At 42.8% G+C, this 22,819-nt stretch overlaps 2 protein-coding genes across 3 annotated transcripts; both read right to left on the bottom strand.

Moving 5' to 3' along the window:
- Positions 1-32: 32 nt before the first annotated feature.
- pdcd7 (programmed cell death 7) lies at positions 33-14,574 on the bottom strand. The gene is made up of 11 exons (XM_083759677.1): positions 14,384-14,574; positions 13,493-13,822; positions 11,848-11,990; positions 10,748-10,951; positions 10,114-10,238; positions 8,287-8,814; positions 7,414-7,502; positions 6,261-6,310; positions 3,329-3,559; positions 1,434-1,521; positions 33-1,012 (listed from the first exon to the last, which is right to left on the bottom strand). The coding sequence occupies exons 2-11, from the start codon at positions 13,780-13,782 to the stop codon at positions 892-894; spliced, it is 1,869 nt and encodes a 622-aa protein (XP_083615803.1). The 5' UTR covers positions 13,783-13,822; positions 14,384-14,574; the 3' UTR covers positions 33-891.
- A 4,309-nt stretch (positions 14,575-18,883) lies between these two features.
- LOC310854927 (uncharacterized protein) lies at positions 18,884-21,628 on the bottom strand. 2 transcript variants are annotated; one of them, XM_083759689.1, is made up of 3 exons: positions 21,536-21,628; positions 19,680-20,272; positions 18,884-19,354 (listed from the first exon to the last, which is right to left on the bottom strand). In XM_083759689.1, the coding sequence occupies exon 2, from the start codon at positions 20,139-20,141 to the stop codon at positions 19,725-19,727; it is 417 nt and encodes a 138-aa protein (XP_083615815.1). In that variant the 5' UTR covers positions 20,142-20,272; positions 21,536-21,628; the 3' UTR covers positions 18,884-19,354; positions 19,680-19,724. The 2 variants fall into 2 exon arrangements, with proteins under 2 accessions (XP_083615815.1, XP_083615814.1); XM_083759688.1 differs by having other exon boundaries at positions 21,260-21,620.
- Positions 21,629-22,819: the final 1,191 nt, after the last annotated feature.

The raw sequence follows: 22,819 nt of genomic DNA on the forward strand, positions 1-22,819 counted from the left end.
GTAGTTCCATTTGTACACACCGTGTCTAGATTTAGTTTTTACACACCATTTATAATGTTCTTATTTCGATCATGAGACCCAATTTACTGAATGTCAATTCTCCAGGTTTTCTTCAAAATATTAGGACACTGATTTACTATGACACTATGTATGGCACATTAGGAGTCCAACTAGGACTAAGGATCCCCAAAACTCGAGACCCTTGAGAGGTCCATTTGGTTCCATTTGTACACTCTCAGAGTTTGTCTACTCACTTTGCACGTCCGTGGCAAAAATAGCATTTTGACCAAAATGCACACCGCAAGCCAGCATGGCGACAGATGACTCTGGTGACTGCTGATTATAGAGCACCGGAGTCTGACGTCAATATCGCTAGAGGGTGCTATGTCCACGGGTTCGTGTGTTAATTTATTTGTATTATAATCCCCATCAGGGGATCTTAGATCACCTCATATAAGAACTGTGTTTGAAAAATAAACAAATCATCCCGGGCCGTTTTCACTCATATGGATATGAAAAATGAACTGACTGAGAGAAAACGCTAATGTTACATTTTGTGCTAGAAACAGACTGTATCAAATATGACTGACTGACGTAAATGATACAGAGACACTTCCCTGACAATATTGCAGAGACAGTTTGTTTATTTACGGACCACAATTCTTATATGAGATTTTATTCTCCATAGAGAAAAAAATTCTGCGAACCCCTTGGAACCAGGGGATGTCAGGACTTTAGAACCAGGGGATGAGTGAGTGACGTCAGGACTTTAGAACCAGGGGATGAGTGAGTGACGTCAGGAGTCTCAGGACTCTATTGTCCGATGGAGCCTCAGGAAGAGCCTATCCCTGGGGAATGGGTCATTGTTCCAGGGCTGAAGCCAAGGCCTGGTCATTGTTCCAGGGCTGAGGCCCAGGCCCAGTCCGATGGAGCCTCCGGAAGGACCCATCCCTGGGGAATGGGTGTACCATCGGGGTGATCCACAGCAACCAGGAACACATCCCACTCTCTCCTGCCATGAGGAAGCAGAATGGATAAATCATCCGTCACTCAGCCCACATGTTCATTTTGTTGACTTAAGCCCTATCCACACCCAAGGGTCACCATGCAACTCCTTGGGCAGCCCGTGACAACCCTTGCACAAAGACCACACACATCAAGTCAACTTGATCATTGACAAACCAGCTGGATTTGGATGTGTTTTTTACGTCCGGATACCCCATCCAGGATAGTGTTGTTTGGCAGCAAAATTATTATTATTTATTATTATACTGGATCTCTTGTCCATTAGTCCCTTCCTAACATTTCAGTCTAGTTTTGATTTGCACCAGAGCGGGTAGGGAGTGTTCTATATAGAATATACTGTATCTTATCTACACCAGACCAGAGCGGGTAGGGGCGGAGTGCTCTATATAGTATACTATATACTGTACCTTATCTGCACCAGAGCGGGTAGGGAGTGCTCTGCCTGTGTGTAATATCCTCTGAACGGCTGCAGAAGGTGATCAGCGGGCATCTCATCTAAAAGATCATGTGAAAAACAATTAATGATAGATTCTGAATCAGATACTTACTTTCTGACACACACACACACACACACACACACACACACACACACACACACACACACACACACACACACACACACACACACACACACACACACACACACACACACACACACACACACACACACACACACACACACACACACACACACACACACACACACACACACACACACACACACACGGCTCGTTTTGCACATAATGCCTCAAATGGTGAACAAAGTCCAATTTCTGTGAAACTTTGCTTGCACATAATCCCACTGGACTGAGGAAGAAATGTCTCCCTTTCCACATTGGTCATAGAGCCACCAGCAGGCCAATTGAATGCCACAGACGAAAAACAGTCCAAGTCCACACTATTGATCCATAATGTATAAATGATAGATACGGGTTCAGGACAACCAGGCCTTTTCCTGGAGGGGTCAGAATGAAATTTGGACTTAGACAGTTTTTCGTCTGTGGTACTCAATTATTGCAAAACTTTCTTTTAAATATATTACTCCTACAGATTTTGTCTGTGAAAGACCAAATTACACCCAGTCCCCACACACAGCATGGCCTCCATCTCTAAATAATAGAGTTGTCCCGATACCATTTCTTTCAGACCGAGTACAAGTACTTAATTTGTTAGTACTCGTCGATACCGTGTACCGAGTACTTTTTATATTTTCGTTGCGTAACCACGCATTTTACCCCCTTTTTGGATCTCCGATCTACACTTATGGCTCGTACACACTGCACGATATCTGCTCCGATTATGCTGTCGGGAATATATAGCAGGTTTGATATTTGGCTCTCTCGCCGACTGGACATCATACAGTATGAACTGGGTTGCGACCGCACACACAGAGAAGGCCATATTACAGCCAATGAGAGCACAGGAAAGCTGTCTGTCTGTCGACTGTATCGATAGATGATCAGATGATAATATATATAACCTTTATTCCTTTGGTAAATCCCTGTGTCGTACATATTGGTAGCTATATTAGCACAATGTTGCTGTTAAATAGTCTATAAAAGCAACACATTTCAATTGAATAATTTTGATAAAACCGCATCAGAATCAACAGTGCAGAGCAAACTTTTGGACCTCATGCACACACGGAGAGAGACAGAGAGTTATTTAATGAAAATCAAGATTTAACGTCCTGTCACTCTAGCGCATGTAGGCTATACACTATCACAAACATTTCACCCTGTGTAGCCTGTGTAGCTGTGTGTAGCTGTGTGGCTATTCCTGTGTGTGTGGCATGCACTCAGAGAGAGAGAGAGAGAGAGAGGCGTCCTGTGTCGGTCTCGCGCTTATCACGGCATTCTGCGTGAGATGTCAAATTTAATTGGAATAAAAAACAAATGATGTAGCCTATATGTATTGGGTCTGGATCGCATATTGGTGAACTACACACTGTTTAGTGTGAAAGCCACACAGATATGACAGTCGATATAAAAAAAAGACTCCTGTAGAGTGAAATACATAACGATCTGATGACTCGCCGACAACTTTAAAACTCCTACAGTCTGTAGGGGCCATTAGTCAGTTGTTATTTATGCTTGTAGATCGGCTGTTTTGGGCAGCTTGCTGAAGTGTCGGGTCAGACTTGCTCCCGTTGCATCCGTTCAGCCTAGTGTTAATTGGATGTTTTGGTACTCGGGTCAGAGTATCGGGGCCGGTTTCCGAGTACCGACTACTTGTATTTGAGGGTGGTATCGGCCCGAGTACCCGTTACCAGTATCGGAAACAACTCTACTAAATAAATTACCTCCAAACAGCATGGCCTCCATGTCTCGTTTCTTCTGCAGATGTCGCTCTCTCTCCTTCCTCTGGCGTCTCTCCAGGTCCTTTTTGCGTTCCTCCTCCTGCTCTCCTTCCAGCATGACGCGGAGCATGTTCTCCTCCGCTCCGTACACGGCCGTCCTCTTCCTGATCAGAGCTCTGAGCTGCTCCAGCTGCTGGTCAAACACCTGGTCTGCCTGTGGCTCTGGGAAGATACCTGGACACACACGGACACACACGGACACACACACACACACACACACACACACACACACACACACACACACACACACACACACACTTTTGTTTTAGTCAATCTTTTGAATAGTTTTCATTTAGTTTTAGTCACATTTTAGTCCCTTGGAATGTTCTAGTGTTAGTCCGGTTTAGTCGACTAAATATCATAAGATTTTAGTCGACTTCAATCTACAGTTGATTTTTTCGACTAAAATGTGTTTTGACAGGCCTTGATATCGTTGTAATGGCAGATTTTAGACATTGGTTGCATGCTGAAAATAGCTCTACAAGCTCACAACGCAGCACTAGTCCCTTCCTAACATTTTAGTCTAGTTTGTATTATTATTATTTTTTAATTGTCAATATATTCAGTCATAGTTTTAGTCATCATATATTCGTTTTCATTTAGTTTTAGTCAGTGAAAAAGGGTAGTCGACGAACAGTTTTCATCTTAGTTTTAGTCGACGAAAACAACACTGCACCACACCAAAACATCTGAAGATCTGAAGATACCTGGAGAAACACACACCACCAAAACTATCTGTCACCACACCAAAACATCTGACTTCTGTTCTGGGAAGCATGGAATAAAGCTAAATAAAATCTCAAGACTGAAAATGTAACGATGATATTTGAAGGCCAGGTGTGCCCAAAAGGTAGATTGTGATCTACCAGTAGATCACAAAGGCTGTTCAGGTCGATCAAAGCCCCTTCAGGCATAACTATTTTCAGAAATGGGATATTTTTTTGGGTACGTAGATCTTGTCAAACCCCCTAGTTTGACATGTCACATGCTACTTAAAGCAAAAGGAAAGATTGACATTTTTGCCAGCCATAGGATGTTAATGGTAGGGTCACAAGAAACCCCTATAAAAATGGGTAAATAAAATATGTATATAGACAATATTTTAGGCCAATAAAAAAAGACTACTGGTATATACCAAATTTCCCACCCATCCACCTCGGCTGCCGGATTAATCAGACATATTACCGCGTCTGCCTTGATTTTCATACGATGTTCAGATGGTAATAATCTGACATTAAACTGGCACAACCTACTGACGTGGGCGGGACCAACTCGAGATATCTCAGCCAGGGTCAGAGGGTACATAACATAAAGCAACGGTTTGTCAATATAATAATAATAAAAGACACATTATCTGTGCCTGTGTGAGCACTGGGTGGGCAGAAGTATATTATCAAGGGAGGACATGGTGGAGATGGATCTAATGAATGCACATTAATATGACAGCATATAGTTATAGTTAGATGTACATACTGTAATATACTGTAGCTTACATTTCCATTTCCAAGTAAGGGGATTTAGGCTATGGAAATTATACATAGCCCATTTAAATAGGAATGTCAGGTTGGAAGGAATACACACACACTCACACAGTGTAGTAAAATGTGTGCAGTGACGCTAAATGAATGATGTCCCTGATGTAATGGATATTATTGTCAAGCAATTATACCATTTGCAACTAATCCCTATTCCTATTTAGGAATTACCAGCTGTCTGTCCAGAGCTGTAAGGACTGTGGGTACCCAGCTGTCAGAGGGAACTTTGGGGAAATGCATAAGAAGCAAATGTGTGCACTGTGCAGCCATCTCTGCAATATACACATCTAACATCTATTCTTCCATTCCTATCATAAAGTGATGACAAATTATTTTCATGTCTAATGTGGGTTTCCAGGTGAAATCCCCCCAAAAACAGTTGGAGTGGCTACGGCCAGTCGGCCACCCCTATTACAGATGATGGCCCCCCCACCAATGAAGAGGGCATTACCTCCTTCTCCTTCATCTGAACCAGAATCTGGCTCAAACATATATATGGCTGAATCTCACCAATCCGTCATCCCTTTGCCATTTTGTACACAATTGGGCAGAGCTATGGGCAGTCCTTTTGTAAGGAGAGGGAGGGACTATAGGACAGGTCTTAAAGTAGGAGGCGGAGAGACTGGATTAGGTGGGTGGTGCTAAGGTTAAACTCATGTATACGTAATGAACTGGTGGGTGTATCCACATAAAAAACATAATTTTAACAAATACTGTACACTTTTTTTTTATATTTATTATAATATCTGATGATCATGTTTTAGGGTGGAAAAGAATCGTGGCACTCCATTTTTAACTCATATCTTTGCTCTGGGGGGGGGGGGGGGGGGTCTCCTGGATTTCAGATGGGGGTCCGTGGCCAAATACAGATAATTCTGGGGGTCCTTGACATAAAAATGGTTGAGCACCACTGACATAGAAAAATAGGTTTTTCAGAAAACTGTTAGGATTTAGAAGCCTTTTTTTTATTTAGAATCGGCCTCAGGTCTAAAATGGGATTATACATCATATTATATATCTGACATTTTATACTTTAAAAAAAGGTTGTGGTAGACCTGTTGTAAGCTTGTGTACCTGCTATTGGAAAATGTTTGAAGATGTATGATTTTTTTTTTTACATGGAAACGATTCTAGCAATTATCATATCAAATTAATTCATATAACACATTTAAACAGAACTCGCATTGTACCAAATTGCTTAATCCATTTAGACCATTTAGAAATCGGTGCAGATTTTTTTCAGAATCGTCGATGTATAACAAATAACAAATGATCAAAGAACAGGCACTTCTCATAGAATAGATGGAATAGATAGAATAATGGCTGAATAAGGCGCTAACCTTTCCTGGACGCAGCCTCCTTCCTCAGTTTGCGTAGTTTCTCCAGAGACCTGAGGATAGAATAATAGTAAAATAGTTTATCCACAGACCAGAGGTTGTAATAACAACTAGATGGTCTCCACCAGGGCAGGTCAGGTTGTGGCCTCCTGGTGGCGCTATAATAGACCAATGTGAAAAGGGTGCCATTTCTTCTATTTGGATGATTTGAGGCATTTTGTTCCAAAAATGTGTTTTGCACAAATCCACCTGTTGGTGGCGCTATAACAGGCCAATGTGAAAAGGGTGGGATATATTCCTCAGCCTAGTAGGAAAGTGTGTGAAAGGTTTCACATAAATTGCACGCTGCGTTCATGATTTGAGGCATTTTGTTCAAAACGGGCCAATCCTGCAAAATTGAAAGCCAATGTTAGCCAATTAGTATGGAATATGAAATATCGGACAGATCCGTCTTGAACACATGACTATAGAGATAGTGTGTAACGATTTGCGGGATTTAAAAAAAAAGTCGGCCTCCTGGTGGAACACACGTCCCACTGGGAGGAGACCCCGTGGCAGACCACTGGCCTTGGAACGTCTCGGAATCCCCCAGGAGGAAGTCACTAATGTTGCTCTGGAGAGGGAAGTCTGGAGCACTCTGGTGGAGCTGTTGCCCCCGCGACGCGACTACGGATAAGCGGTTGAAGATGGATGGTTGAAGATTAGCTGGTAACAGACGGACGGATGGACACACACGGACGGAGTGCAAAACATACGCTCTCCCCATGCCTTCGGCCTGGTGGAGACAACAAAACAAACCCTCTCCCCATGCCTTCGGCCTGGTGGAGACAACAAAACAAACCCTCTCCCCATGCCTTCGGCCTGGTGGAGACAACAAAACATACGCTCTCCCCATGCCTTCGGCCTGGTGGAGACAACAAAACATACGCTCTCCCCATGCCTTCGGCCTGGTGGAGACAACAAAACATACGCTCTCCCCATGCCTTCGGCCTGGTGGAGACAACAAAACATACCCTTTCCCCATGCCTTCGGCCTTGTGGATACAACAAAACATACCCTCTCCCCATGCCTTCGGCCTTGTGGATACAACAAAACATACCCTCTCCCCATGCCTTCGGCCTGGTGGAGACAATAATATAATAGCTTGTGCACAGACCTGAGGATATCCAGCATTCTCTTCACGTCTGCTTGTTTCTTCAGAACTTCAGAGAGGACAGAATCCGTAGCCAGCTTCAGTTCCTGTTCCTGTTTGACAGGAAGCCATCTATGTTGTTAGATTCACTTCCTGTTTGACACGAGTCATCTATGTTGTTATATTCAAGGCTAGCACTAAACTAAAAACAAGTCGACTATGTTGATATATTCAAGGCAATAAGTAAAACAATAAGCAATAAGTAAAACAATTTTTAATTTCAATGACCCCAAGTTTGACATGCATTAGTCTACGGAGCCCCATTTAATGACATTTCTATCTCTGGGACCCCCAATTTATATTGTAAAATCAATGTTAATTTAACCCTGAGAGTGTACAAATGGAACCAAATGGACCCTAACGGTTTTCCATGGTTTTCCTTTTTTTTGTTTAGTTTGGTGGGTTTGTGGTGCCATCTACAGGCTAAAAGATGTAACAGCCGGCACAACCAATTTAGGACTGAGGCCCATTCTAAAACAATGTCTTCTAAATCCTAAACGTTTTCTGAAAACCTCATGTTTCTATGCCAGTGGTGCTCAATCTATTTCATGTCAAGGACCCCCATAATTATCTGTATTTGGATGCAAACTGCAAAGCATTGAGTTAAAAACGTTGTGCAACATTTTCACAATCTTTCAAAATTAGCAGATCTACAAGCTCATAGCACAGCACTCGGTGCCGCGCTATGAGCTTGTAGATCTGCTATTTTTAAATAGCTAAAGTATAACATCATGCTTACAACAGCAAAAGGGGTTCCCGTCATTTAAATGTTGTGCCTCTTCTCCTCTTCTACCTCCAGAATATCATTAAATTGAATTCATTTTAACGTTAACTCACCCTCTTCCTCTCTTCTACCTCCACAATCTTCTTCAACCTCCATTTATCTATCTCCGCCTCTTTCTCCGCAACGCGCTCCTCCTCCAGCCGTTTCTCTTCCCTCTGTCGGAGTTTCTTCCTCCGCTGCCACGCCCTCTTCTTGGCGACGCGGGACAGTTTGCTCTTTAGCGCGTCCAGGCGTGGTCCTCCGGGGTCGTCGCTAAGCGCCGTCATTCTGTCCCGCAGCTCTCCTTTCAGTCTCAGGGCCGCGGCGTAGGAGTCCGCCCAGACGCTCTCGGCCTCCTTCTCCAGGTTGCGTCTCAGCGTTTCACAGGCGAGTGACAGCTCCGAGACCAGCCTGGCGGCGCCGTAGAGCTCGCTCTGCATGAGTGGAACGGACACCTCGTTGGAGGAGCGTGATGGTTGCTCCCCCTCCTCCTCCTCCTTCCCCGAGGCTGACATCTTGAAGGTTCTCCCTCTGCTCTGCAGGAAGCGCCTGAGCCACTGGTCGTCTTGTCTCCTCTGGACAGCGTCTTCGTCTTCTGGTGCCTTCACGTAGGGGTGGGGCGATATGGGAAAAATATCATATCACAACATTTTTTCCAAGCAGTAACACAACATGGGCCCAGTGTAAATAGGTTTTCAATGTAATGAGTCCCGGGATGCAGGGATGGTCTTTTAGATGAGTCCCAGGATGCAGGGATGGTCTTTTAGATGAGTCCCAGGATGCAGGGATGGTCTTTTAGATGAGTCCCAGGATGCAGGGATGGTCTTTTAGATGAGTCCCAGGATGCAGGGATGGTCTTTTAGAGATGAGTCCCAGGATGCAGGGATGGTCTTTTAGATGAGTCCCAGGATGCAGGGATGGTCTTTTAGATGAGTCCCAGGATGCAGGGACGGTCTTTTAGATGAGTCCCAGGATACAGGGATGGTCTTTTAGATGAGTCCCAGGATGCAGGGATGGTCTTTTAGATGAGTCCCAGGATGCAGGGATGGTCTTTTAGATGAGTCCCAGGATGCAGGGATGGTCTTTTAGATGAGTCCCAGGATGCAGGGATGGTCTTTTAGATGAGTCCCAGGATGCAGGGATGGTCTTTTAGATGAGTCCCAGGATGCAGGGATGGTCTTTTAGATGAGTCCCAGGATGCAGGGATGGTCTTTTAGATGAGTCCCAGGATGCAGGGATGGTCTTTTAGATGAGTCCCAGGATGCAGGGATGGTCTTTTAGATGAGTCCCAGTGACATTTTATGAGTCCCACTTCAACGATTTTAGGAATCATATTTTGCCATTTTTACAAATTGCAGCATTTAACTCCCATTTCATTTTATATGGTTATAATGTGGTTATATTAATGTAGAAACAGAAGAAGAAATGATTATTATAACTAAAGCTAGCAAAATAAACTAGAATATAAAACAGCACAATAGTACAGTAGTGCATCCCGTGGATGCAGATGTCGTTGTTTTATTGCGTCCCTTAACTATAAACAGCGTTTTGGGATGCAAAATGCACCCTATTTTAATCTCTCACAATATTTTTTCATGCATTCTTTTAGGGTTACTGTTCAAGTTACTTAACAGTACAACCACCTACAAGTTAACAGAAACTAAAAGAAAAAGGTGTAACAGAATATTTAGACCAAAATGCCTATTAATTTTGGCTAACGAAACAGTCGTTCTACAAAAGTATAAATGAAGGTATAGAACTGCAAATCATAAAATGTGCATTCACTGTATCACGAATCTATACAGTATATATATATATATATATATATATATATATATATATATATATACACATACGATATCGTATCACGATATGATATGAATCACCATATCACACCCTACCTTCACAAAGTCTCCTGGACTCCACGCAGCAGCAGCAGGAGGGAAGGCCGGGGAGTCTAGGAGCGGTCCCCCTCCCCCTTCTCCTCTCTTGGGCACATCACGGTGTGATTCGCTGCTGGGCAGGCCTGTCACCATCACACATTTTAACATAATCAGCGCCGGGATTCCTTCAAAATAGAAGCTTGGAGGGCCAGGAAGACATGGCCGCTTTTACTCTGTAAAGCCCCCCCCCCCCCCTTACGTGTTGTAAGCTTGTAACCTAGGGGTCCTTGAGGGAGTTCCAGGGGGTCCCCAGCTAAATGATTATACCGTTAGGGTCCATTTGGTTCCATTTGTACACTCTCAGGGTTAAATTAACATTGATTTTACAATATAAATTGGGGGTCCCAGAGATAGAAATGCCATTAAATGGGGGTTCCGTAGACTAATGCATGTCAAACTGGGTGTGAGAATCAAGAGCCATAAAACTCTTCTCTTATGGGGGAGGGGGGTTGGTCCCTGGCATATAATTTCAAATGGGGGGGTTCGTGGGGCTAATTAGTGTCAATTTGGGTGGTCCTTGACGTGAAAAGGTTTGGGAACCACTGATGTATAATGACTGTGAATGGCCTAGCGTTGGGCCGACGACACTCACTCTGGACACTTTGTGGACCAAAGCCGCAGCTTTCCGCTTGACGCTGCTGTTGATGGAATCTCTGGCTGCTCGTCGAAGCCCCCGGGTTATTATTATGCACGTCCTCGAACCATGGACCACTGGATGAGGGCGGTGGCGGGGGGCCGGCCAGCGGTGGCGGCCTGAGGTCTGAGCAGGGCGGACCTCCATGGAGAGATCTCTGAGCTGGTGGAGTTCAGCATAAGGTTATTATAGTAGTTTTTTTGGTATTCACTATTCAGACAGCCAGCAATGGGTAGAATGCTCCCAAAAGGAATTAGTCTCTGTGACACATCTAGGGGCCACAATCTGCATTCAAAGAGTTTCCTAGAAGCTTTGCCATTGGTCGATTTGCCTGTCTGCTTCCTGATTGGTTGCGACCGGGTTTTTTTCCGACAAATGACAAAGCTTCTAGGAACATCTTTGAATGCAGATTGCGGCCCCTAGATGTGTCACAGAGACTACATTTTTTTGGGAGCGTTTTAACCATTGCTGGCTGTCTGAATAAATAAATAAATAAAATAAAATAAAGGTCATTATAAATTTGACATACTATTGCTTATAGCAGCTTTAACGAAAAGACTAAAACTAAAATAAATAAACATTTTCGTTAACTTCAACTAAATAACAACTATAAAAGGAAAATAAAAACGATAACTAAACTGAATCAGTTTACAAAAATAACTAAAACTGAACTGAAATGATAGACAAAATGACATTCGTTTTTGACGATTTATTTATGAGCTTAATCTGTAACTGAATATTCTTATTTTAAATGCCATCTTTTCTTGAGTTTTTTATTACACAATAATTCATCTGGCCGAATAAACTAAAACTAACACTAAAACGAATACAAACTAAACTAAAACTAAGCGTTGTCACACGAATGAAAACTAAATAAAATCTAGCAAACCCTTTCTAAAAAAACTATTTAAAATTAACTGAATTAGAAGGGGGAAAAAAGTAAAAACTAACTAAAACTAAGTGTTGTCACAAGAATAAAAACTAAATAAAATCTAGAAAAAAATAAGTCAAAACAAACTAAAACTAAACTATAATGACAAATCCCAAACTGTTATAACCTTGGTTCAGCATGGGGCGGAACGGGGGGCCATGCGAAGGTGGTGGTGGGCAGTTGAAGGAAGGTGGCGGTACGGAGGGATCGAACCCGTAGCCGTGTCCAGCCATGCCAGGAGGTGGTGGGCCTGGGCCGTAGCCCTCTAACCTGGAGTGATGTAAAAAACGTATCAATACTGCAATATAGAAATGCCGTACTCTGTTACAGAAGTGAAAGTTCCGGAATTCAAAATGTGCTAGAGTAAAAGTACAAAGGTAATGGTATCAAAATATACTTAAAGTACAAAGGTAATGGGTATCAACATTTTGAACCGGAAGAATACCTTCCCAATAAAAGAGTAGTTTAGCTGATTTCTAAAATACAAAATAAATATAACCGTGTGCTTTCCGGAGACTATTTAGCGTCTGTATACCTTTGTTATCCCAATAGTCACGCTTTTATTGGGACGGTATTATTCTTCCGGTTTGAGGGAAAGGAAGTTCTGGTTCAGAGGGTTCCATCAAAATGTGGAACACCCTACCAACAGCCAGTAAGACATGTGAATCCCGCTCTCAAAGAGCACCTACGGACTACAGCAATTCCAAACTGGCCCCTTAAATAAAGTCTGAGTCCCCCCCCCACCCAGTGACCCCCTTTTCCACATACTGTACATATTTTTCCCTTTTTTTTTTAACTTTCTTTATATGATTTCCTTTTTCCCCCCTTTTTTATATTAGTGTATACCGTATTTGTATGTCTCTAAATGCTCCTATGAATTGAAAATGTTGCAAAGAAGTGTAATAAATGCTTCATCATGGTTTCGCCCAGAAGTAACAGTTTTTGTATTGACCTAGTGTGCTTTCGTTTGAAATGTACAAATTCTGTACACTGTGAGATAAATGTCAATCAATCAAAAAATGACTACAAGTTCTACAACATGACGTAACGATATCCCTCTCGCGACTGGATCATAAACCCCGAAAAGGAATGCTGCCCAGGAGGATAACACTAAGATTAAAAATGATCGTCGACTACCTTTTTTCACTGACGAAAACTAAATGGAAACTAAATGAAAACAAAGCTATGATGACTAAAACTAAGACTAAATATACTGACAATTTCGTCAACAAATAAAAACTAGACTAAAATGTTAGGAAGGGACTAGTGGACAAGAGATCAAGTATAAGTCACTTTACACTTGGTTGCATGCTGAAAATAGCAGATTTACATGTAGATCGGCTATTTTCAGCATTACGACGGCATCAAGGCCCGCCAAAATACATTCTAGTCGACTAAATCAGCCGTAGATTTAGTCGACTAAAATCTTATATTTAGTCGACTAAAACTAGACTAACACTAATGAAGACATTCCAGGTGACTAAAACTGTGACTGAAACTAAATGAAAACTTTTTTTTTTTTTTGCGGCTTACGCCTTTTATTGTTTTTTGAAGGGACAGACAGTAGGCTGACAGGAAACGGGAGAGAGATGGGGGGGGGAAGACATGCAGTAAAGGCCGTGTCGGGCTCGGGAGTCGAACCCGCAGCACACTGCGACTGGATCACCAGTCGGGTGCCCAGACGGTTACGCCACCGACTGGGCTAAATGAAAACTTTTGACGAGACTATGACTAAAACTAAATTTGCTGTCAAAAACAACACACTGGCTAACCTGGGGGGGGGTGCTGGCGGGAAGGCTGTTGGTCTGAATGCATAAGGTGGTTGACCTCCGTATACTGAACCACCAGACGCTGGGATGGGTGGACCGGTCCACTCATTGCTGGGTCCACCGGAGGCTGGGGGCGGGGCTGTCCACTCGTTACTGATGGGTGGACCGGTCCACTCATTGCTTGGTCCCCCGGAGGCTGGGGGTGTCCACTCGTTACTGGGACCACCTGGACCGGTCCACTCATTGCTGGGTCCCCCGGAGGCTGGGTCTTGTCCCCCAGGGGGTCCCCACATGTTTACGTTTTAATAAGGGGGTTTAAGACCTTTTTAATACCTAAAAAAAGAAAAAAGAAGAAAAAAAACACAAAATGTAGCCTAATCAACAAACTACACACTATTAAAAAACTGGTCAACATTGGCCAAATTGTCAAATGAATAATGAAAGCATTTTGAAAATAGCTGCTCTACAAGATCACGCTATTTATCAAGTAAATGTAATGCCTCTCAACTTAATTCTCATTAATACAAGGTATGCTAAGAGGATTTATAAGTTATAACCCAAGAAAGCACTATGGCTCGTTTACAAATAGGCTACCAAATGAACCCTGGTTTCATTTTACACTCTCAAGAGTTAAATTATTCCTAAACATCTGCATGACTTAATTTACAAGTCTACAAAATTATAGAAGAGAATGTAGAAGAATTGTTATTTTGATCGACGTTTCCCTGAGGCTGTTAACTCTCCATCAAAACAGCATGGAATTGTGGTCAAAAACTTATCCAACGATAACAAAATATTCTTTCGTTTTGGGTCTGATCATCAGTCAAATGCTGAATAAATAACGGACCTTGATATGAAAAGGGTTGAAAAACACTGCTGTAGATCAATAAATACCTTGTGGGGTGAAGAGAGGTTGCTGCTACTTTTTCGGTAAAGTAATTGCAACAGTCTTGTTATTTAAAAATAAACGCACATAGATGATATTAATTAATGTCACGTTGTTTAATGTGAGCACGAAAGCAAACATGTCACAATTTAAGAGGAAATTGTTCAAATGACGCGCTTTGCTTCATGCATGTTTACATCTTTCTACAACAGGGAGACGCCATGTTGTGTTGTCGTCATCAACGCCGGAGTCGGACACACTTTACTTCTTCTTTTTGTTTAACGGCGGTTGGTTTTGGTGCATTACCGCCACCTTGTGACCCAAATCATGGATCAACCAAAAACACACGTACGTACGCACGAACGCGCGCGCGCGCACGCACGCACACACACACACACACACACACACACACACACACACACACACACACACACACACACACACACACACACACACACACACACACACACACACACACACACACACACACACACACACACACACACACACACACACACACACACACACACACACACACACACACACACACACACACACTCCCAAACTTTTTCATGTAAAGGACCCCCAAAAAACACAAATTTTCCAACGCGGACCCCCATTTGAAGAGATATGCCAGGGACCCCCATAAGAGAACATTTGTACGGCTGTGATTCTCAAGCCGTTTAATTTCAAGGACTCCCAGTTTGACGTGCATTAGTGAGACCCCAATTGTACAATCAATGTTAATTAAACTCTGGGGGCTATATCTTGCGCCACTCCTTAACCCTTATCCCTAAACTTATTTGCCATTTTTTACCTGCAAGACCCGGATATATTTCTACTTGCAAAAAAGAGATTTCAACGTTACTACTACTTGTACTACTATAGGACTTTGTAGAGGAAATTATAATTATTAAAATAATAATAAATTAATAATTTACATTTGGGGATATTTTTCACAATAATAAATAAAACATGGCATTTACTTACTTTTATCAGGGTTAAAGGTCAAAGGTCATAGGTTAAAAATTGTTCAAAATGCATCCAGAGATTTTCAAGCTGTGTGAATTTCTTCCTCTGTGGGGGGTATTTATATGCAAATGATGATGTTTAGGTGAAAAAAGAACAGAAAAAAATATATTAATTAATTAATTAATTAAAATATAAATTGTTGTAAATTTGCAACGGTGGGTCTTGCAGGGTTAAAAAAAAAAGTTAAAATAAGTGATCTACAAGCTCACAACGTGTAGATGTAGATTGGCTAGTTGAACTATTTTAAAATGATTTTCAAAAAATAGTAAAAAATGGCAAATAAGTTTAGGGATAAAGTGGAACAAGATGGAGCCCTCTGAGTGTTTTATTTTGGAGCTCTTTAAGAGTAAGTTCTTTGTCTGTGAAAATCATAGCACTGACGAAGGTCTGAGGACCGAAACGTTTGCTTTTTAATTGCACCATGAGCACAGAGCACCATAAAAGCATGATAAAATAAAAGTTTTCTAAGTCTCAGTCTAAGGAGTTTTACTTATTTTTCTCGGTGAGCGAGTCTTTTCCTGTCAAAGTTCCCTTATGTTTTTGAGACCACCGCTACCGTAGTCAAGTTTGAAAAAAAAGGACGAAGAAAGGCGGCGGCGCAACAGTTTTCTCAGCCCTCTGAGTGTACAAATGGAACCAATCGGACCCGGCCTCAGAGTTAAAGGCCCATAAGGGCCGGTCCATTTGGTTCCAAACTATCATTTAGCTCCCTCAAGGACCACTGCCATGCTCTGACTGACTGACTCACTGACTCCTCTTCCTGACATGAATCAGAATCATGATAACATATTATTCTAGTTTCTTCTTTTCAACTTTTAGCTTTCCGGCATTCTAGTCTAGACCTAAGCTGATTCTTCCTGTCCAACAGGGGGAGTGGTTCTACCAGGCTACTCTAGACCAGTGGTTCCCAAACTTTTTAGCCTGTGACCTAAAAGAGAAATTAGACATTCTAACAGGACTCAAGCTAGCAGATCTACAAGCTCACAACGTGTCGCTTTGTGCCGCATTGTGAGCTTGTAGATCGACAATTTTCACTATACCTCTTAATTTATGGAATTTCTTTCGATTTTTCTTTTATTTCTCCATGAAGTTCAATACTGAAAAGAATATTGAATTTTGGTTTAATTGCTTTTTTTGGGAGTGTTTTTTGAAAATGTTTTGAAATAATAATTAAAAAACAATTACCAAAAAAAAATCACACCCGTGTGAAGTGAGGGGCGCTCTTTACATGCTCAGACAATGTGACGTAAAATTCTCCATTCATTGTCAATGGGAATTTAATGTTTGTGAAAAACTAAAATAGAAACTAAGCCGATTTGCTCAGACACTATGATGTAAATTCTCCATTCATTGTCAATGGGAATTTAATGTTTGTGTACGACGGAAATCTACACTAATAGCTGAATATAGGAGGGGCTAGCGCCCCTCAAAAATAAGGGGACCCATAACAATGTGTCTGCGACCCACAAATGGGTCCCGGCCCACTGTTTGGTAAACAGTGCTCTAGACTAGAGCAGTCGTTCCAGACTTGTTTATACCAAAGTACCACCCCAGAAAATATCTGGCTCTCCAGGTACCACCATAATAACTGATGTTAAAATACAGGAGCGTAGACCCGCCCCCATCCTATTCAGCTATTAACACATGGAGGAAAATGTGATTTATTCTTTGAATTGTTTTGTTTTTGTTCCATTCCCAAGCCAATTTTGCTGCTGCTCTGACGGAACTGTCTAATCAACACAACTGAATACAGTAAGGTAGACAGGAAACAGGGAGAGAGATTGGAGGAAGACACACAGTAAAGTTCGTCGGGATCACACCCCCGCACAGTTTGCGCGATTAGGCTCTCAGTCAAATCTGGTCCAAAACGCTGCTGCTTGTCAAGAGGTTGTTTGATACTGTAGTATATGGCAAAGTAGGGCATACAAAATATCAGGAAAAGGGGGTACAGCTTAGTGCTTACTGAACCACTGCTCTATTTTGTGATAGTAATCATTGCTAAAGTGCATTTGTTCAGTCTCTCGACTCCAGCTTTTTATTAAACCAAAAATAATACATTTTCAGGTGGATCGCCAAACAGAAGAGAAGACCCATTTATCAGCTTCAATTTTATATTGTTCCGATGCATCCATTGCTTGCTTTGAATTTCACATGTTGACATGATGTAACCTGACCTGAACCAACACCTGAAAATGCATGTTCTGCTTACTAAAGAGCTGGAAAGACAGAGGGATATCTGTTACAAAACACAATACAGAACTATCTAACCCTTATAACAAAGAATACTCCATAAAAAGATATATAGTATGGGTAATCTTTGAAGGACCCAAACGTACAGAAGAAATATTTTGAATTAACCACTTAAGCCCCATTTAAAATATTTAGTTAAAAATAACTGATCTGGAAGCTCGATGACAAATTGACACGTTGAGCTTGTAGATCTGCTATTTTCACTTTCGCTTCGTATTATGCACACATATGGGAAATGTTCTAAATATTAAAGTACAGCAAGTAATGCACTGATATTAAGGAGAAATGTTCTTGGCAATATTGTACTTGAATATTTAAATGAATATAAGCTCCATGATATGGACAGTCTACCTTTATTGACCCCAAGGGGGAAATGATCCATGTACACAGCACAGCATCAGGGACATGCACACATAGACACAAGTAAGACGCGCAAACGCGGGAAGCGAACGCAGCTCGTGTGTGTGTGGTTGTGTGTCTGTGTGTGTGTGGTTGTGTGTGTGTGTGTGTGTGTGTGCTACAGCTGCGCCCTGTGTGTGTGTGTGTGTGTGTGCTACAGCTGCGCCCTCTGGTGGCGGGCGGGTGGTGTAACAGCGGGACACACAGACATTCAGCCCTTGCTGTCATAGTAAGTGGCTCACTGCGTTCGCAATCAAAGGGGGCATCAGCCCCTGTCCTTTTACCCATCTGTAAAACAACTGCCCTCTCCAGACTATGAGTGCAGCATTTACTACAGTGAAAGAAATGCAAATGCCACTCCTTTCCATGCCATAACAAAAGGCAGCGTTCAGAAGAATAGCTTTTTTCCCGAAGTCTCCAATAGATAAAGAGTGCTGGGTTGCGTCGCAGCACGACGCGTTGTGAGCTTGTAGATTTTTGTCCAAAAGTGCCCTCTTATGGGATTCCAGCCCCTGCCTCTGCACGTAAATTAAACTGCCTTGCCTCATGCAGCACTCTGAATCAGCACTGCCTGTTTTTTGTGCTTGGTCGTTATAGGACCACTTCACCACTTTTCAACATCTCTTCATATAATTAGTCCTCACTAATGTTCATGATAAAATATCACGATTCTTTTCCTACTCAGTCTGTGGGCAGTTCAGAAACCCGTCCACTATAGTGACATCATCGTTAGGCAGATTATTTTTTGAACAAGATTTAAAAAAATATATAGGCCTATTTAGATTCTAAATAGGCCTATATATATTTTTTAAATCTTGTTCAAAAAAAAAAAAATTGATTATCGTGAGAACCTTTCAGGAAAAGAAAACCTGCAGTATAACAAAACATACATGGCATGGATGCACCTGGGACGTATCCTCAGTGATGTATCCCAAGGTCATCAGGGTTTCAGGTCTTCCAACTCATACTCAGGTGACCCAGCCAGGGTGATCAAGTCCCGACTTACGTCCCAGTAGCTACCCTCGATCAGTCCCATTAGGGCAAGACAAGGCCACACAATCCGTTGCTCCAGAACCACTCTACCGGGACTGGGAGGATCAGCAATCTGGCGCATGGAGAGACTAGGCTCTGTGGGTTGGCTCCTGTCCCGGGCTCCTCCTACGTCTCACCAGGTCCACCCCTGCTCTCACCAGGCCCAGGACCAGTGCGTTGCACCAGACTCCCACTGGGTCTATTAGCTTGGATTCCCCATCGATGATGTCACTGGTGGACGTGTTTCTGAACTGCCCACAGCCCTCCTAGGAGACACAGAATGAGTAGAAAGAAATGGTGCTATTTTATCATGATAATTAGTGAGGACCAATTATATCTAGAGAGGTTGAAAAGCGGTGACCAATCTGGTAGCTCCAGTACCAAGACAAACATGTACCGGTATTCAAATAAAAAGAAACCATTCTCACTGAAGGTTGAACAAACTCAATGTTATCTGGTTGACTTTTATACCACTTAAACGGTATAAATTGAAATATAGTTTTCTCCAGATCGGATAAATTGCCGATCGGATCGAGTCATTTGGAGTGAAAATTCGGAAAACACGAGAACAATAAGTAGTATTTTACTCACTCAATAGAACAAACTAGCACTTCTTCGATCATACACAGCACTTTATTAGGTACTAAGGAGTACTGCAGCTGGCGCAGCAGCAGGGACAAACTCTGCCTCATAGAAGTCCCGGAGAACTTTCATCTTCAGCTCCGACTTTTGGGGAGCGGGCAGCCTCTTCAACGCCGGCAGCAAGCTTTTGAGGAAGAGCTCGTCTTCGTCGGCGGTTTGAGAACCGAGCTTCTCCACGGCTTCCAGGAGCCGCTTGTCAAACTGTCTTTCAAACTGGGACTGGGTTCCTCCTTGTTGGCCTTCTGAGCGACGACGCTTCCGCTGAGTGGAGCCCGCATTCTGCTGCTGAGTGGAGACCCCAAGAAGTTCCGCCGCCGCAGCAAGGCCAGTCTTCAGCTCAGTGTCTCCTCCCAGGTTCGGGAGCGTTGGCCTGATGCTCTCTATGTCTACGACATGGTCCATGAAGCTCATCAGAGTTGCGTATTTCCATCTGGCTGGACATCCTTCGTCCACGGCCCCACATGTCTTTCTATCCCTTTCGTATTTTTTTGATCTTCGGAAACTATCAGCCAGGGTTTTCCATTTGCGCCGACAATCCGCCTCTAAATTGAATGAATAATAACAATTAAAACATGCATATGTTTTCGTGAGGTACCCTAAAAGAAACATGCAGTAATCCTGGTCTCTATACTGCCTCTCCCTGGCCAGCTGGGGCACCTGATAGAGGGGAAAGGAACTGGTTGGAATAACGTGTTCCCTCCGCCTCCACGCGCTAAGTCCAACCGGGGAAACTCTCCCCGTCAGGTGAAATGAAGCGGTTTGGTGAAGGAAGCATGAGGTCTCCCCAGGTTGGCAGAGGGAGTGTAGAGCCCAGGATTACATTAGATAATTTACACTGGGTGAAGAAATGGCTTACAAAATCATGGGAGGAAAAAATTAAATTAAAACATATGGTACACTATGCATGTCTTTGTACTTTGGTGCAGTGAAGGGCTAGAGGGGAGGCTCGACCTCACGCCAACACAAGTTTACTGGAACCTTTTCCACTAAAATAACTTCTTCTTTCCGTTTGTTATTATATTATCTATTCTGCATCAACCTGAATAGTGACACGCCCACTTTGGTTCCCACTTCAGGGCAAGAAGTATTTTCAGTAAAGTACAAGCAAGCAGGTCTACACAAGGAGAGATTTGTTTTATAAATAAAATAAACAATTATTATATTATCCAGTACATATTTCAACGTGCAAGTGCTGTCAATGTTGTCACTTGTTGTTGTTCAAAAGTCGAGTGAGTTAGCTAGAAGCTACTCGGCAAATCATAGCAGTGACGGATTAAACCCCGAGGGCCCCTGAGCCGCAAATGTTTTGGGGTCCCCCCAATAGTGCATCTTTTTTTTACCAAATGTAACACAATCAACGCCCAACGAAGGGCCACAGGAGCCCTTGTTGGGGCCTCAAACCCATAGCATAGTCCAATGTCCCCAAAGGGCCCCTGAGAACCATTGGCTAATTTGGCCCTGGCATATAGCTATATAAAAAATAAATAAGATATAGCTATGCCTGTGTGCTTTAGTTTATTTGAAATTACCTGGTATTCCCGTGATTTCTTCCACTCTCCTCCACGCATCATCTTTTTTCTCATTTTTTCGGTACAGGTACAATTGTTTATTCCATATAACTGGGAACTGGCTGACGGCGAAAATAAGTTGCTCTTCCATTCCCATGTTTGTTTGTTTACAACAACAAGCCAGAACAAGGTGGAATTGGTTGAAATTTCTATTCGAGTTAAGTACAAATACAGATTAAAAAACGGTTGTAGTTTTATATCCTTGCATCTGGAAGTTAGTTGAACCCGCGGGCTCACCTTCAATTTGTATCTTTGTATCTTTATATCTTTTGCTGCAACAAACATCGGATTTGTTAGCTTGTAGCTTCAAGTGTTCACCACGTCGCTGGCTTCCATTGAAAATGAACGGTAGGCTGCATCTTTGCATCATGCTCTCGTGCGCCGACAATAGCAGATATACAAGCTCACTGCGCGTAGCAGCGCGGCGCGCAGTGAGCATATAGATCTGTTGTTTTCGGTGCTGCATGACACCGCGCAACTATCAGACCTTTTTATGGTCTCCCTTCTACTACGGTTCTTCGGTGAGGACAAACTTGTTTTACGTTTGCGTTCTGCGCGAGGGAGTGGGCCTGTTGTCTGCAGGGTTGCCATGTCCGCCTATTATATGCGACTTTGGGTCTTTTGTGCCTTTTTTGTAAAGTTGCTTGTAAATATTGGTGTATTTGTAGGTTGCTGTTTTGGGGGCTTGTTTGTAGTTGCTTATTTTGGGCCTCCCCCCTAATGTTGATTCATTGATTGATTGATTGGTTGATACAGTTTGTAGAATGGGTACAGTGACAGTCCAAGGAAAGTACAGGTCAATACAAAAACTGCTAGGAAAAAAATCACACCCGTGTGAAGTGAGTGGTGCAACTCTGTGTGGGGGGCCCCAGTGGGTCCCCGGAAGTTCCAGACCCCCAGGAACGCGCCCAGGGCTCGTACTGTAGTGTACTCTGTGGCTGTGCCACTTTACTCTGTGCTGTACTTAGTCTACTGGACACTTTTGGTGTTGCAGCTGTCCGTGCTTGGACAGACACGTACACATAGGGACATATTAGGGACAAACATAGCTGCGTAATGGAGCGGAGGCACCGCTCAAAAAAGGGAATACGTGAACAGTATAGAAGAATAGAGTGGGGGCCTGGGCCGTGGCTCAGCGGTCCAGGCACTTTGGCTGGTAATCCAGACTGGCAGTGTGCCGCGGGTAACAGGTTCGACTCCCGATCCCTTGTTTGAGCCGAATCTGGGTTGCACGTGGTTTGTTGAACTCTCTCTGGTATTGTGAGTGTGGACTTTGTTGACATTCCCAAATTAATATAATACTATATGCTTCTCCACAGTCAGACCCCCATCTTAAAATAGTTTATGCCAGGGACGACATTCATGTTGTTAAAAGATATTCTACATTTCTCACCATTTTGACCAAGAATGTCCCGTTCAAAAATATTGTTAAGTGCCCATGACCCATGGGCTTGATTTCATAGGCTTGTTTCTGTCGCAGGACCTGGCAACATATTTCACTTCAGAATAAGAGCTCATAAC

Source organism: Protomyctophum parallelum (assembly GCF_964188405.1).
Source record: "Protomyctophum parallelum genome assembly, chromosome: 2".
Taxonomy (NCBI): domain Eukaryota; kingdom Metazoa; phylum Chordata; class Actinopteri; order Myctophiformes; family Myctophidae; genus Protomyctophum; species Protomyctophum parallelum.